The 16,610-nt window shown below is 34.3% G+C and overlaps 1 protein-coding gene across 1 annotated transcript in view; it reads right to left on the bottom strand.

Moving 5' to 3' along the window:
• LOC129256865 (cubilin-like) overlaps positions 1-16,610 on the bottom strand; it is a 74,123-nt gene that overhangs the window by 25,406 nt on the left and 32,107 nt on the right. Inside the window, exons 27-45 of the mRNA XM_054895065.2 lie at positions 16,409-16,577; positions 15,167-15,354; positions 14,645-14,807; positions 13,914-14,027; positions 13,048-13,290; positions 12,059-12,191; positions 11,487-11,680; positions 10,352-10,533; positions 9,981-10,182; positions 9,001-9,201; positions 8,451-8,594; positions 7,358-7,539; positions 5,769-5,940; positions 4,966-5,140; positions 4,357-4,535; positions 3,691-3,903; positions 3,196-3,339; positions 1,543-1,724; positions 405-573 (exon numbers count right to left, since the gene is read on the bottom strand). Of these exons, the coding sequence (XP_054751040.2) occupies positions 405-573; positions 1,543-1,724; positions 3,196-3,339; positions 3,691-3,903; positions 4,357-4,535; positions 4,966-5,140; positions 5,769-5,940; positions 7,358-7,539; positions 8,451-8,594; positions 9,001-9,201; positions 9,981-10,182; positions 10,352-10,533; positions 11,487-11,680; positions 12,059-12,191; positions 13,048-13,290; positions 13,914-14,027; positions 14,645-14,807; positions 15,167-15,354; positions 16,409-16,577 (3,349 nt within the window). The remainder of the gene's footprint in view (positions 1-404; positions 574-1,542; positions 1,725-3,195; positions 3,340-3,690; positions 3,904-4,356; positions 4,536-4,965; positions 5,141-5,768; positions 5,941-7,357; positions 7,540-8,450; positions 8,595-9,000; positions 9,202-9,980; positions 10,183-10,351; positions 10,534-11,486; positions 11,681-12,058; positions 12,192-13,047; positions 13,291-13,913; positions 14,028-14,644; positions 14,808-15,166; positions 15,355-16,408; positions 16,578-16,610) is intronic.

Raw genomic sequence — 16,610 nt, forward strand, 5'->3', positions numbered from 1 at the left:
CGGTATCAAAATCGAGTTTTGTTTATCCGGTTAACTAATATTCATGATATACATGAGAGAAGGACTTTTCCATAAATTCACTTCCTTATCATCTCCACAGTAAACTATGCAAGCACTAGTACATGTACGTCACTCAATTGATACAAAGATCTGCTATTATCAACTGACATTTTAAACAGGTTTTAATTTGTAAACATACATATGTAGAATTTAAGTTTAATAAGGTTCAGTACATCTATAGTAGTTAACGTGGTATAGAGTTATGCCTAGCATTGAACTTTATGGAACATATCTTGGAAGAAATAAAGACTCAAAATAACTGGTCTAAAATTGGTTTCATGTGATATCAAGCAATCAATCAGTCAATCAGTCCAAAAATAAAGAGTTTTCTTAATCATCCTTACCTGATGCATCATTTGAATCATAGCGAGCTTGGAACCCTCGACCTGCAATAGAACCATCAGTACTGAAGACCACTCTCATGGTATTTCCACTTGAAGAGATCATATCAGGAGTGTCTGAACCACATAGGGTATTCAGCAATGGAGAATTATCAGCTAAACCATTGTATACCTGTAAGAAAGGAACAAACCACATAGGGTATTCAGTAATGGAGAGTTATCCGCTAAACCATTGTATACCTGTAAGAAAGGAACAAACCACATAGGGTATTCAGAAATGGACAGTTATCAGCTAAACCATTGTATACCTGTAAGAAAGGAACAAACCACATAGGGTATTCAGAAATGGACAGTTATCAGCTAAACCATTGTATACCTGTAAGAAAGGAACAAACCACATAGGGTATTCAGTAATGGACAGTTATCCGCTAAACCATTGTATACCTGTAAGAAAGGAACAAACCACATAGGGTATTCAGTAATGGACAGTTATCAGCTAAACCATTGTATACCTGTAAGAAAGAAACAAACCACATAGGGTATTCAGAAATGGACAGTTATCAGCTAAACCATTGTATACCTGTAAGAAAGGAACAAACCACATAGGGTATTCAGTAATGGACAGTTATCAGCTAAACCATTGTATACCTGTAAGAAAGGAACAAACCACATAGGGTATTCAGTAATGGAGAGTTATCCGCTAAACCATTGTAATGTATACCTGTAAGAAAGGAACAAACCATATAGGATATACAGCATTAGAGAGTTATAATTTAAACCATTGTATACCTCTAAGAAAGGAACAAACAACACAGGGGATTTAGCATTGAATAGCTATCGGCGAAACCACTGTACACATGTATGAAAGTAACAATGATATACGATAGCAATAAACATGGTTTATTACAAATGATGAAATAATAAATGCACTAGCATGAACATAAAAGTTGTCACCAATATAATTATAAAGCTCTTTTAATTAATCCATGCATTCAGAATGAGTCAATTTTTCATCCAGTCCCATCCAAATTTCCAACAATATTGTGTATCATTCAAGTATAAAAGTAAATCTTTTACTTTACCAATCTTTATTTATCTTAAATCGAATGCAACAACTAATAACAATTGAATGTAAACCTACCTTAACTGAGTCATAGGTACAGACTGTAGCATCTTCAATATCAAAGTCATCAAAGTAAAGATTAATAAGATGACCAGTTTGAACAGTAATACGCCACTCACAAATCCTGGAGTGTGTGTATTCATTAGGATAGCTAGGTGATGAGAAAGACCCTGTAGCTGATACCAAGTCTCCTCCACATTCTGAATAAAAAAAATATCAAAATCAAATAACAATACGACCAATTCTGTTTATTTTAACTATAGTTTGAATAATCGACCATGTGGAAGCAATATTTGAGATCAAGGGTTTGTTGCGGAGAGGGTTGAAATCACATCTACCTCTAAAAATCATATGCAACTTGATTTACAACCAATCAGAAGTCTACATTTCCCATTTTTCTTTCTTTTCAGAATTGTCTTAATATGCTAAACTATTTGTAAGAAATTTAAGAACATATAAAGCATGCATTGTTTATGTCTCCTAATTCAAACTTTGCTTAAATGAAACAAATATCTCACAAAGCATTTTAGTTGGCATATTTGCCTATAAGCTATCTGAAGACAAAGAAAGTTCCACCTGAAATATACTTTAATCCCAATCATATGAAAGAGCTTAATATGCTCTTTCATTTGATACCGAATTCGTCATGGTAGTATTTATATTTCTGAAGATATTTGGCAAGCAAACAAATTTCACTGAATTCCATGGGTGTATGTAAACTTTCGGCCTAAACTGTATATTCATGTGCTCATTTTACATGTATTAATGTGATTTTGTTATCAGTATGGGGTTAATTATACAAGCAGTTGTGCTTCCTTTGACCCTTCCACATGTGAAATATATTTTAATGTTAATAATTTGTATATATAATTTTAATTGTGGAAATAAAGGTGAAATTAGATTTGAATTTTCATTCAATAGCAAGGTCATAATACATAATCATACATGTACAACTACATAGTTATATTATACTTAATGATCTAGGCCAGTATGACTTTACATGTAAAATTATAAAATGTTGGAGGTAACAAAATGACAAAAACTTAACATCAAGAATGAAATATTTTTCTTAAAGATGTAATGTAAATATAACAGTAATCATATTCAAATATTGAAAGACTTATGATCCTTTCTGGCTATAAATTATGAGATATCTTAGATTTTCCTTCTATGATCATAAAGAGAGTGAATCTCCTACAACCCAAATGAAACCAAAATATTAAATTTTTACTCATATGCTTATTAAAAATTAGAATTTTAATCTACAAGAATCAGATGTCCATTTCATAAACCGTTACAACTATAGTTACTCTGTCACTATGGCAATTACATTAGTGGCAAATCTTAGCAGCCGATCAAAAGGTTTCCATGGTATTTATTATATTTCAACTAGATATCAACTGTTAACTGCTGCTATAAATGTGAATCAAACTGATTAGATCTGATACCAACCAAGGATTTGTCACTAGTTACAACTTACAAATAGCTTAATTAAACATCATCCATATCTACATGTTTCAAAATGACAGCCATCATGTACTGGTAATGAAACAAAACTATAAGAAAATGAACAATATGTTTCAAATTTATTCTCTGTTAATCAGAATACATTTCATTCATTTTTTTCATAAAGAATACTTGTTTGCTTTGTCAATTTTAAGAAAGACAAACCTTCTTGGCCAGCAGTGAATTGAAGAGAAAAGCCAGATCCAGTATTAGAATCAGAGTTAGAGGCAAAGACCACATAGACATAAGCATCAGATGAATCAATGGAAGCAGGGATGTTACTGCCACAATAGGTAGCTAGCACTGGAGCTGAAAGGAAATATTGGGAGAAATATAATTTTTCCATTGCACATAATTCATTAATAAATAGACTTCATATGGTTTTAAATTCTGCAACATAGTACAAGGGTTAATTACTTAATCATTACGTTTTTAACTGGCATACAGAGTCCATTGCCTTGTTACAATAATAAGAATAATCTCAAACAAATGCTGTAGCAGTTATCTGGACCATATATTATTACATATATACATTAATTTCAATTTGAATTATATTTAGTAAATCAAAAATATTTCTTGGCAATATTTTGAAAATGCTCCATTTGACATGAATATAAGACACAAATCCACACTTAATATCAAGTAAGAATGTTTGGATACCTGAACCATTGCGTCCATCATGTATCCTGATATAATCTCCTGTAGAACAATCTCCAGACCCAATTACATTAAAAGCCGAGAAGGAGATGGTTACATAATAACCAACCGGACCAGTGATGTACCATTCACAGTTTGAAGATGAATCATAGTTATTAGGATAGTTAGGTGAGTTGAACGATCCACTTGTACCCGAGTAGCTACCTCCACAAACAGCTGAATTTAAAACATATTTAGGATTATGTTAGGCTCAATATACAAGCATTTCTATTTCTATCCCATCACTCAGATGTACATGGATTTACATGATTATCAACATTAGTTCATATATCACTCCTATCAAATAGTAATAATCTTTTCTACTGAACTTCTTCTCACTTAATCATTTCCACATACATGTAAATCTATGGAGACTTCATAATCTTTCTCAACTTTTACATTTTTGTGTAATATCAATATACATGGCTTTCAAGCTGTGCTGGTGTCTTGGACAGACACAATACCATTGTCATATTTAATGATCACTTTGATTTCATAAAATAGAAGGATACTATCCATGGGAAATATTTTAAGGAATGTCCAAACTAGCAAACTTTTCAGAATATCTTTGAAAACTCTTTCAATGATTTTCATGATATATATGTACAAATGAGTCCATACTAAAGTCACCTGTGCTATATGTCATCTTGAATCCAGCATGAGTAACACTAAAGTCTGTTGAGAAGCGAACATACATGGCATTTCCTGTTGTTGTGACTGGATTAGGAGCTATATTACCACAGTACTGACCAACAAGAGGAGCATTAGCTGAACCACCATCACGGATCTCAACATAGTCAAATTGGCAACTAGAAAAAAGAATAGACTTAATATAAATACCTTACTAAAAGTATGAATTCATATCTAGAGTTTGAAATCATTTTTATTCACGACAGTTGAAGATTGGTGAACAATGAACCTCACTGAATTCCAAAAAACTCAGGAACACAACCAACATGAAAAGAGCAAAAAAATAAAACATTAAAGAGTCAGCTGTGCCAAACATGTGGTTTCACACAATCTGGCACACTCAGATACAAAGACACCACAATATGTTTCATGAATGTGGGAAAAACTGTCAAGTTAAAAAGGACAGGTCTTGCTAGACACAAGGGCTATTTACAACCAAGCTAGTCTTTCTATTTAACTCAACAGGGAAATAGCATTCACTGTCTGCAATATTATTCCATCACCTTCCTAGATTAGTTTTACAAAATACATTGTAAGAGTTGATGATACCTTGAATGAGACTCAATATAGAAGTTACTGTCAAAGACTCCATTAATGAGATGTGTTTGAGGTCCAGAGATGATCCAGATACATTCTGTATTCTCAACATAGTTATTAGGCCAATTAGTTGATGAGATGAATCCTGTATCACTAGCACTGGTTAGAGTACGATGTCCACCACAACCTGCGAAATAACATTTAATCACAGTGAATATAATATCTGTATATAATCGTGAGTGTGACAAGACCCTGCATCTCACATTTTGGGGAAAATCACTCTATAGATAATTTGTGATGTTAAGTCATGTTAAATTTCCAGCTCTCTATCATAAATAATGAAGTTATTAGTATTACATCATATCAAAGGGAACACTTTCCTATTGGATATAGTGTCATCATGTCTGGCCAGTCATTTGTTCCCATTCTCCTCAAGATATAAGGTTATATCATCCCAGTTTCAATGAGATTTTTCAAAACAAATATGATAATTTGCATAAGGAAAATAAGATCTCACATTAAATTAAAAATTATAAACATTTCTAATAACAACAATCACAATTTTACGAGAGGAATTCGCTCAATTCTAATGGAATATGTGATGCCACATGAAGGAGTAAATCATCACAAGCATACCACATATCACAATAAACAAACAATTAAAGTTCTTGTCCTATCTTCTTTGACTAAGAATTCTCACTATAGTAGCATCAATCTACTTGATATATTGCCAGCTCAAAATTATTTGATTTGAATTATTAAACTGGACTCAAGGAGAGAAATCAAGGTTTATTGTAAAGAGGGAGCAATCTTACCTGCTGTAACAGTCACATAACTGAAGCTGAATCCACGTCCATTGCCCGAGTCATCTGTGACCAAGCGTACCCTCAACATGTTACTAGAGGTCTCCAAACCAGTAGGCTCAGTAGTTCCACAGTAAGGACTTGTTCCTAGGGCTGGAGAGGTCTCTGAACCTCCATTGTACAACTAAAAAGGTATAACATAAAGACATATGCCAGAAAGTCTAAAGTGTAACAAACAATTAATCACCATTTGCAATTAGAAGGCAATGATTTCATCTGTGTCCTATCTTCGAAGATTTTGTGTCAGTTTAACAAGAACTTACAATTATCATGGTATTTTGCCATTATGGTAACAACCATTGATAACAAGGCCTAGAACCCAATCAAATCTAGGTTTCCATGGAAGTTACCATCATAACATATTTTTCATGAAACGGGCCTCAGATGAAATCCTCCATTGTATGAGATTATGAAAAAATACCGAAAGATATTGTATAAGACATATGTTTGTATTTTTTACCGAGAAATCACAATACTGTAACGCTGTTATTTTCGCGCAATTAAATTTTCGCGATTGGCGGCTTCAAAACATATTCATGGGTTCTTGAATTCACGCTGCAAACTCTATAATCACAAAGTCACTTCCTTTTCCCACATCTGTGAATGGTTTTAATTAATATTTCAGCGACGAAATTGTATTTTCTGATCATAATTCTAGCTCTAAAGCGGCGTAATTCAGCATTGTTTTGATCCAATCATGAGCTTTTGTGACATTTAGCACAACTTTTCTTTGCGGGGCGGACATCGGGGAAGGCAAAATGGAGGCGCTGCTGGCCTAGTATGGATGGCCGAGCACCGGGTAAGGACCGGGGGGATTACGGCTATTCAAAGTGCATGGGATCAATCAAACCCGGGCGATCGACCCAACGTCTTCTTAAAAACTAAGCAGATCTAAACACTCACCAATCAAAGTCAAACAGCAAAAACAATTTATACTTCAACCAAAATCATAATTTAAATACCGATCTGATCGCATTGCTTTGGAACAAATTCTAGCGATGCATGTGATTTTGGAGCTCAAGCTTGCTTGCTTAAATGTCGCCCTCTATAGGTCAAATCATGCAGTCTCTTTGCAAAAACTATACACGCAATTGAACCGCGGTTCGAAACTTGCATTAAAATAGATGCTCATAAATTCACGCTCGCCGATCTTGCCGCAAAATCCGCGAAAATTTCCACTTTTACAGTAACTGATTAGAAAGGGTTGATTATAATGCACCAGAGTTGGTAGAAGCTAGTAGCTAGAAGTCATGAATATGAATTAGCTAGGAGTCATGTGCATTGCAAAATCATTTTAATACCCAATGATTTCAGATGTTTTTACAATAATATGAATGTGAGGTTAATCATTTGCAGTGGACCATTTTCTTTGACATTCTCTCTAAATATCATGAATAGACAGAGAAATGTCACAATATTCGTGTTGTCACAACTTGAATATCACTTTAATAGGTTGATTTCACTTAAGCCCAACTGTCTATAATATTAATGATACATAAAAAGCTGTAATGTTACATATGGCCAATGTGGATATGACTCACATATAGCTGATCCTTTCCACAGTTGCTTGAAGATTCAACATCCAATTCTTGGAAGTTAAGTTGTATTGTTGCTCCAGAGATAGTCTGAATATCATAAGTACAATCCAGGTTGGACGCATAGTTGGCAGGGTAACCCGGACTTGTTACAGTTCCACTCATTGATGTAAAATCACCTCCACATCCTACAAAAAATACATTAATCATTTCATTATCATTCTTCACCTGAACTGAAAATTCCTCCTTAAAAAAGAAGACAGTCAGGCCACATTCCTCTAGAAAAGGAAATTGACATTAATGAGGACCTCATGGCCAGAATTCACAAATGTGGTTTTGAATCCTTGGTTTAAAAACAAATAAAAATGCAGATTTTTTGCATTGGTAACATTTAATTATAGTAATATAGATTTATAATATAATAATATAGATTTTGTAGACTGCAGAAACAATTCACTTAAGTATATATTCTACTGCACTATGTAATACTCCTATCATGGTTGTTATTCATGAAGTAGATGAAGTGTTCTAAAATGTTTTTACATTTCAATTCATCCATCCATCCATAATTCATTGTTCGAAATAGACATCAGAAATGAAATACTCTGAAAATTTGTTTTGCCCAATTGATCGTGGGCCTGGCAGCTGCTGTGCAGCGCTAGATCTACAAGGCTCTATCCCTTTAATTGTTGAATGCCATACAGGATAGCAGCAACTCCCATCTTTATACGTCTTTTGGTCTGACGTGGCCAGGGTTTGAACCCCTGACCTCCTGGTTGTGAGACAGACGCTCAAGGGTGTATATTGAGAAATAGTCCAGTAATGAATGTGCAATGATATCACAGCATGCTAAATTGATGCTGGTTATTAAGATTGCAGCATTATTTCGCCCACTGTTTTAAATCAATGAGACCATTGTTTGCTTTGATTAATTAATATACATAAACAGTAATAACACAATAACCTTAATAACAAATATCAATTTAGCTCCCTGCGGCACAAGTATTTATGGTCATTTGAAGTTGTAAACATAAAATTAAAACCTGGGTTAACATTGGAGTTATCACCCAGGGAGTTTTTCATTAGTGAGTATATTTACCTGACTTGTAGACAGCTACAAATCCTGATGATGTTACAGATATATCTGATGAGAACTCGACTCTCATGGTGCTTCCTGTAGAGTAAACTGGTGATGCCAACGATCCACAGAACTGACCTAATTGGGTATCACTATTGGTTGCTCCTAAAAAAGTACAACATACCATCAAATCACTTTGTATGTCTAAATATTCCTTTTTCTCTCTTCACTTAATGAAAATTTGATTAAAGAAAGTCATTACTGCTGGATGGAGTGAAAATACCTTCCTTTTTATTTAGCAATGTTGACAAGAACCAGACTTTAAGAAGAAATCAACCAAGTTCAATGTATAGTATATGAATCAAAAGCATAATTTGGAAATGATTGGGCTTCCACTAAGAGAAAATCAATTATAGAAATTTCTGAAGTAATTAAATGTGATATGGTTTAAAAGTATGGAATTTGTTAAATGGCCAATAAGATTGAAGTGCAATATAAAGGTAGAGAAAGAAAATGCAAAAGAAACACAAAGTAACTGGAGTCTTGCAATCATGATATCAGATGAACTTACCATCATAGATTCTGACATAGTCAAAGACACAGTCTACTCCACCATCTTCCAAGAGGAATGATGTAAAATTGAGAAAGATGGTTCCTCCATCAGATGCTGTAATGAGCCACACACAGTTCTGGTTGTCAAGGTAATTATTAGGGTAACCAAGAGAGGTGAAGTTCTGCTCAGTACTAGTAGCTGTCAAACTTCCTCCACAACCTGTAGTATAAAAATTGGATAAAGCGTTCACAAGATGACAATACAATCATTTGAGAATACAATCATATAAGAATATAATCAGTGTGAGAATATATGATGAGTATGATCAGATTTTGAGAATAAAATCAAGGGGGAATGATTTGATAAATGGGACATCGAAAGGGTAGAGAGGAAAAATAATTGTAAGATAAGAAGCAAAAACAAATAAAAAGAATAATTTTTAGAGGATACATATCATTTAGTATTAAACTTAAACCTTAATTTTACAAATTCAGAAAACCACTTGACGTCAATATGAACTAGTCATTCCATATGATCTTGTGTAATTCAATAAACTACACTTTTCATCATCAGAACTAAATTGATTGTTAGGTTCAAGCTCCAACTAAATTATATTTCTCCAAACAATTAGACTGATGTAATAGGAAACATTTGATCTATTCTTTGAGAATGAAATACTATCAATGTGTTTTTTTTTTTGAGTTATTTTATATGGAGGAGGCGCGATGTAGAGCGGGGGTTTCGTATTCCGGTGGCCTGGGATCGAATCCCAATTGGTGCGCTAGTGTCCTTTGGTAAGCCAAGGCATTTAAATCCTCATTTCCAGGTCTCCCGGAGAGGACCTTAAGGCGTCGGTCCTCTGGTTGCTTGCTTACAAGCATTCATGCTTTCTTAGCAATCAGGTAAAAAATCACTTCCATTTACCATATCTTTGAGTTCCAAAACCGTACTATGAAAAAAATAAAACCAGTGAAAACAGAAGTTTTGTGATAACATACTACCAGGTTCTGCAGTCCCAGGTGCAATGGTGTTACTACCAGATACAGCAAGCCAATTAAGCTGGAAACCAGCGCCTGCAATAGAGAAGTCACTGGAGAATTGCACAGAGCCTGTATTCCCTGTAGTCTGGACTGCGCTGGGGATTTCAGTACCACATGCTGTTTGCAACACTGGTGAATACTCGTACAAACCGTCTCTAATCTGAAAAATAACATCAATACCTCTCTTTTATACTTTGAATGATGAATATTCACTTGTTATACTTCTGGATTTTTTTAAGACACAACATTCTTTATTCCTCCATATTCACAATTCTTAATATGCTGAAACTAAAAAGAGAGAAAATCAATGAAGTTTAACATAAACTCACCTTGACATAGTCATATGAACAGGCAGGGTCATTTTCAATATCCATAACAGTATAAGAGAATAGGATGAGTTCCCCTGCTGGTACAGTAACTGTCCACATTGTACTGGCATAGTGAGGGTAGCTGGATGGATACAGAGGAGATTCTATAGTCCCACTCATTCCACTCAAATCACCACCAAATTCTGAGGAGGGAAATATATCATCTCACAAATTAAGTTATTTTTTTCTTAGTCTAAAGGATATTCAAGAATCAATTTTGTGGAACATTTGATTATATCATTTAGAGCACAAGTGGATAATAGATGACACGATTCCAATAAGTGGCATGGTGCGGCTGTAAAGTAGGATTTTTTTCATTCAAAAGTAAATGTGATATATCATAGACTTATATATATATTTACTGTAAATTTGGAAATATATATTTTGTTAGCTACTTTGAGCATACATTTAATCATTCTGAGCCTATATTTCTTACACAGTGACATCAAAATAGAATTTATAATGAAACTGTCCCTATCTCATACTGTGTAGCCATACATCAACAGAGTATAAAGATATCAACCCACTGAATCCACTAGCAGCAGAGATGCCAACCTAAAGGAATGGTTGTCAGGAATATTTACCATATTTGTCAGGAACAAATGGGAGTTTCTCAGGAACATCCCGCGAAGTAGCATCGTTTATACGCTCAACCACCCAATCGCCATTGACATTGTGCATGCATGAACCGCGGCTTGCACTCCGCACTTCGCTGTGTATTCAGCAGCAGCGCGCGGAGGCGCTTGCAATAGAAATCTCAGTAGAGAAACTCCCGTTGGTTTACCGTTGGCCACACACACGCTGCATGCACGATACATGTATACACGATACACGCATATACATGCACAATACACGCATATATACACATGCACAGCAAAGCAATACACAATACACATGTATTGTAGTTGTTTTTTCCGTAACCTTTTTATTGTTGCCGTAACACCGTAATTGGAGGAATAAAATCGGAACAAATACGGCGAATCCGTAACGGTTGGCATCTCTGTAGCAGGTACCGTCCCCTTTCTGCAGTAAAAGATAGCATAGGGATTTCAGTGATGGAAGACATTTTGGTTTATATGAATAAAGACTGACTTACGCATTGCATAGGAAGCAAGGAATCCTGCACCAGAAGACTGAGAATCTGAACGGAACTTCATCCATAGACTACCGACAGCAGTAACATTACTAGGTATAGTGTTACCACAGTAACGACCAATCAAAGCACCATTAGCACCATCCTGACGAAGCTCTACATAGTCCTGACTACATACTGGCTCAAGGTTGAAGATACTGTGACAGGGGAAAAGAAAATCATCAAATTGGTAAAATGGTGCCAAAACAATTTGAGCTTTTACAAAACTAAACCGTTCATCAACCGCCCCCAGAAAAAATACACAAATGAATGCACAAAAAAATGATCCAATAACTATTGCTCCCCCTTTTTTTTATAAAGAACTGCAAACAGACAGAAAAATAATTCAAACAAAATAATACAGATTACAAATTAAACTAAGAAGCACAACAGGTGGCTATAGAACATAACTGGATGAAATAATAATTACACTGCTTAATTAACCATCAATTTACTACTGAAAACAAAATTAAAATATCACACTTCATCACTGATAGAAAGATTTTAAAAAATTCAAATAGTCAAAGGTTCAGTACCTGAATGAAAGCTGTACTCTGTTTCCAGCTGATGCAGTAAAGATCCATATACATTCTGTATCTTGAGGGTAGTTAGCTGGATATGAAGGGCTTACAATAGAACCAGACTGAGCAGTGTATGTTCCACCACATGCTGTGAATTAAAAAATAAGCCCCATAAATAATTATACAACTCTGATATGATCACATGCCTGTACTCTATACTAAACCTTGACAGAAAATTCAGTAGTTGTATGTAATAAACGAGTGTACTAACATACAAAAATTCCACAGATTCTTCCAAACAAAGGGTATCCTCAACAACCTGAAAGCATACCGGGGGAGCATTTCATCAACATATTGTGTCAGATAAGTTTTCAGATCTGACAGTTTCCTGCTTTTGATTGGCTGAGAAACACAGTTACTATGGCAATTGTCAATGGCAATAAAAGAGGACTAGTCGGATAAGACGTCATACAAGTCCTTTCATGAAAAGTTCCCCTGATATACAATATAAAATCCAAGTATCATATTTTTTTTATTTTTTTTATTACAAACAGGGTAGAGGAATATCTTGTTTAGGTTTCTGATGAACAATCATCCATAAATTCAAATCACTAGGTAAAAAGGCTTGTATATCAAATATTGAAGAATAAATAAATATGATATTGATATATTCATTTTCTAAAATCACTCGCATTGAATCTCTACAAAACACATGGATCCTATGACTTCAAAATACCAAAAATATGCACTTCACAAATAAACATTTCTTTTCCCCAAGGGTCCATGGATCTGTTCTGCAACTATAACTTACACATACTGCACTAGATAATTTCTATAGAACTTTAGAGGCAATATTTGCTTGATACATCACCTAATGATATCTCGATACTAGTTTAGCAATATTGTATTTTATGATTCCAAAACTTGCAGTAACAAAGAACAATTGTCAGTATCTACATTCATTAAAATAAAGAATTAAAAATTTAAAAGTCTGGTTTTCCTACCTGATTCTGAAGTTGAATAAGTAGCTCTGAAGCCAGTTAGTGTGATGCTTGTATCACTTGAGAAGGAAACGAAGAGAGATGGACCGGTGGAGGTGATGGGGATAGGGATGGATGAACCACAGTATGTACCAACCTCTGGTGATGTATCACTGTTACCTTGACGAACCGTTACATAATCATGACAATCTGTTTCACCATTCGCTTCCAAATCCATATGGGTGAAGATAAGGGTTATACGATCCACTGGAAAATAGGTGAATAGAAGTTCATAGAAAATAAGAGAAATGCAAAGTCCAAATAGACAACATTTACAGTGAGTTGAAAAGTGATTAGAAATATTAAGGACATCAGAAAAGACATATATTGAAATAGAAAACACAGCATAAGTTTTTTTTTATGGTTTGAAGTCATAGGTGAGAGATACATCATTTTTTAGACATTCTTACCTGTCCACTGAATCTGCATATTATTACTGAATTATCAAACTTGATATCTTAAATTATTACTTGAAAGCTGGATAGAAAAAATAGGTTTTGACTACTTTCAATGTATTTATTATTAGTTTATTTATTTAATTATTCATCTATTTATATAATTGCTAACTTACTTATTCACTTAATTATTTTGTTTTCTTTTTATTTATTCATTTCTTCATTCATTCATTTACCTATTTATTTATTCATTCAATCATTCATGTCTTACCATTTACTCTTGACAGTTTTACTGAATGAATATAGTCTTTTCATGTCTTATAGCAGAAAGCTAGAAAACTGAACAAGTTTCTTGTTGAGAGATGCAACTCAATCATTTGTGAAGGTGCCTTATCTGAGGGTAATACTTGACCCTATACTTCCTTCAATACTTACGTGGATCATCTGTTTCTATAATCCATGAACAGTTCTGATTATTAAGGTAATTGTAGGGATAGTTAGATGTCTGTATGTAGCCGTCTATACTAGCATCCCTTCTGCCTCCACAAGCTTAGATGATAAAAAAAATGAAAAGAATTTAAAGTCTTTAGAATCATAAGAAGTAACTGAAAATTAATGAATTTACTAAAAACTACTATTAAACAAATCACACAGGAATGACTCGGCATATGCCATTAAAAAGGGAAATATTACTTTTATCTGTAATTTTTCCCCTTGAGTTATTTATTCACAAAGAAAAACAAAGAAAATTTACAAAACCAAAGTATCAATCAAACCAAATCAATTGATATGATACCCTTTTTTCTTATGTATTGAGTTTCAGTAAAAACAAAAGAAAATATAAAATAAAAAAGTCAAGATAACACCTACTGGTGTGAATGATGTCCAGCAGTCATATTGTTAAAACAATTCTTAAAAATGCATATTCATTTATTAGAAAATATATGCTAAAATTAATTTCGCATGTCACTGCATGTTTGAATGCTGGTACATTTATTATCCAACACCTTGATAAGATTTAGCACAATCATGGAAATGTCATCAGGACACATCACATTACAACTTGAATCCATAAAATTTTATAATTTCACTCATATTGGGACTCCTTTAAGAACATCTGTATACAACTTCCAATCACAAGAAATTGAGTTGAAATAAGAACCTACCCGTCTCATATGATGCTGTAAAACCAGTATGGGACACGCTCCCATCACTATACATATGGATGTACATCTTGTTGTCAGTAGAATAGTAGGTAGCTGGATCTGGGAGTGCATTACCACATACTTTAGCCAGCACAGGTGAGGAGTGGCTTATTCCATCATGGAGCTTAAACAGAAATAATATTACCATAAATTTAATCTTAATATATTGTCAAGGATGTATATAAATTGCATATTCCATGGTTGTCCAATCAGAGATACACATACAAATTATTTGTCAAGGAACTCCTTAGGTACTATATCAGAAATGAAATAAAAATTTCTATTAGCACCCTTTTTTCAAAATTATTTGTATTGTAGTCAGTGAGTAATTACATGTACCTTGTTCTTGAAACTTTTGAATGGTTTTAAAAAATAGCCTGTAAAGCACTTGAACTATTCAATAATGACAACCACAAAAAAGAACAATAGCAATAATGACTATAGACATATATTACATTTTCAATCATTTTCAAGAAAAATTACCTCCACGTAATCAAAGACACAGTCTGTAGCACCCTCAAGGTCAAAGGTCAAGAAAGTGAAAGCGACTCTATGATCCTCATCAACAGTGATGGTCCATGAGCAATCAGTGTAGTGTGGGTAATAAATACTGCCAGGGGCGGTAGGTGAGTGAAGTGACCCACTAGCTGAGGTATAGTTACCACCACATCCTAAAGGTAGATAAAGAAAATGTGATCCAAATGAAATTAGAGGCAGTTAATGTTGCAATCCTTTTCTCCTTGTACATTTATACTGCCTTCAAATGAAGGAAATATGTAGAGAACTAGACCTAATACAAGGGGCTTTAGAAACACATGATTTATCTAAGAACTAAAAATATTTATGTTATCATTATTTCCTTTACTAAGTAGAATGCTCACTACACATTTCCTTGTGAGATAAGTATATACACCGGAAGAGAAAATCATTCAAAGGTGTCATTTCGTCAGAAAGGATGAATCTGGGAGGATAAATAGGTGAATCTAGTGAATAGTACATGTAAATAGTGCACTTATTTTTAACCCTTAGTGCAACGGGCTATTTGGGTCCACTAAAATTAATTTCTTATGATTTGGCCTATAAGCATGCATTTAGAGAGAGCTCTTGCCACATCAAGAACTGACTACGCTAACTTTTTGCAATGTGGCATAATATGACATACATACAGTGCCTTCAACGTACTCAGAACCAAGCTACGAGGTTAGTATTCCTTGCTAAGAAGCATGACCATATCACTCCCCTTCTCCAGCAAGTGCACTGGCATCCAGTTCAAAAGGGGATCATATTCAGAAGACTCAACAATTACCTACAAAGGCCTCCAAATTACTGCTCCCTCCTATCTATGATTCACTATCAATCTCAAAGACAAAAAGGTACTGTTCTAGATATTGAACACACACCCTATACTCAAGCTGGAGGATAGCTAATGATGTAATTAGGGAAGGGGATCTTTTCACCAATAGTAAATTGTCACACACAGTCATGTTTATAAGTATGATTTTAAACAAAACGTTGAATATGGCATGCATGTAAATGTTGTTATTGTAATCAGCTGCTTTATAAGTTTTACTTTTCCTGTCTCTCTCCCTCCTCTTCCCCTCTCTGTATTTCTCTCTTCTTTCCTCTTTCTTTCTCTCCTCTCTCACCTTCCTCTCTTTTTTGGCATTCAGTCTAACAAATTTTCATAATGATATTGAATTCAGAAATGTAATCTGAAGGACTTACCTCCGGGATTAGCTTGATATGATGCATGGAATCCTCCTCCGTTAACAGAAGAATCAGTCCTGAACCTAACAAACATCTCATTACCAACCGATGAGACAGCTTGAGGGTCACTACTTGTTTCACATAGCTGCTTCAATAAGAACCCACTACTATCACTTCCAGAATAGATCTATACAAAAAAACACACCAAACAACTTGATCA

This window comes from Lytechinus pictus, chromosome 3, assembly GCF_037042905.1.
Source record: "Lytechinus pictus isolate F3 Inbred chromosome 3, Lp3.0, whole genome shotgun sequence".
NCBI classification, from domain to species: Eukaryota; Metazoa; Echinodermata; class Echinoidea; order Temnopleuroida; family Toxopneustidae; genus Lytechinus; species Lytechinus pictus.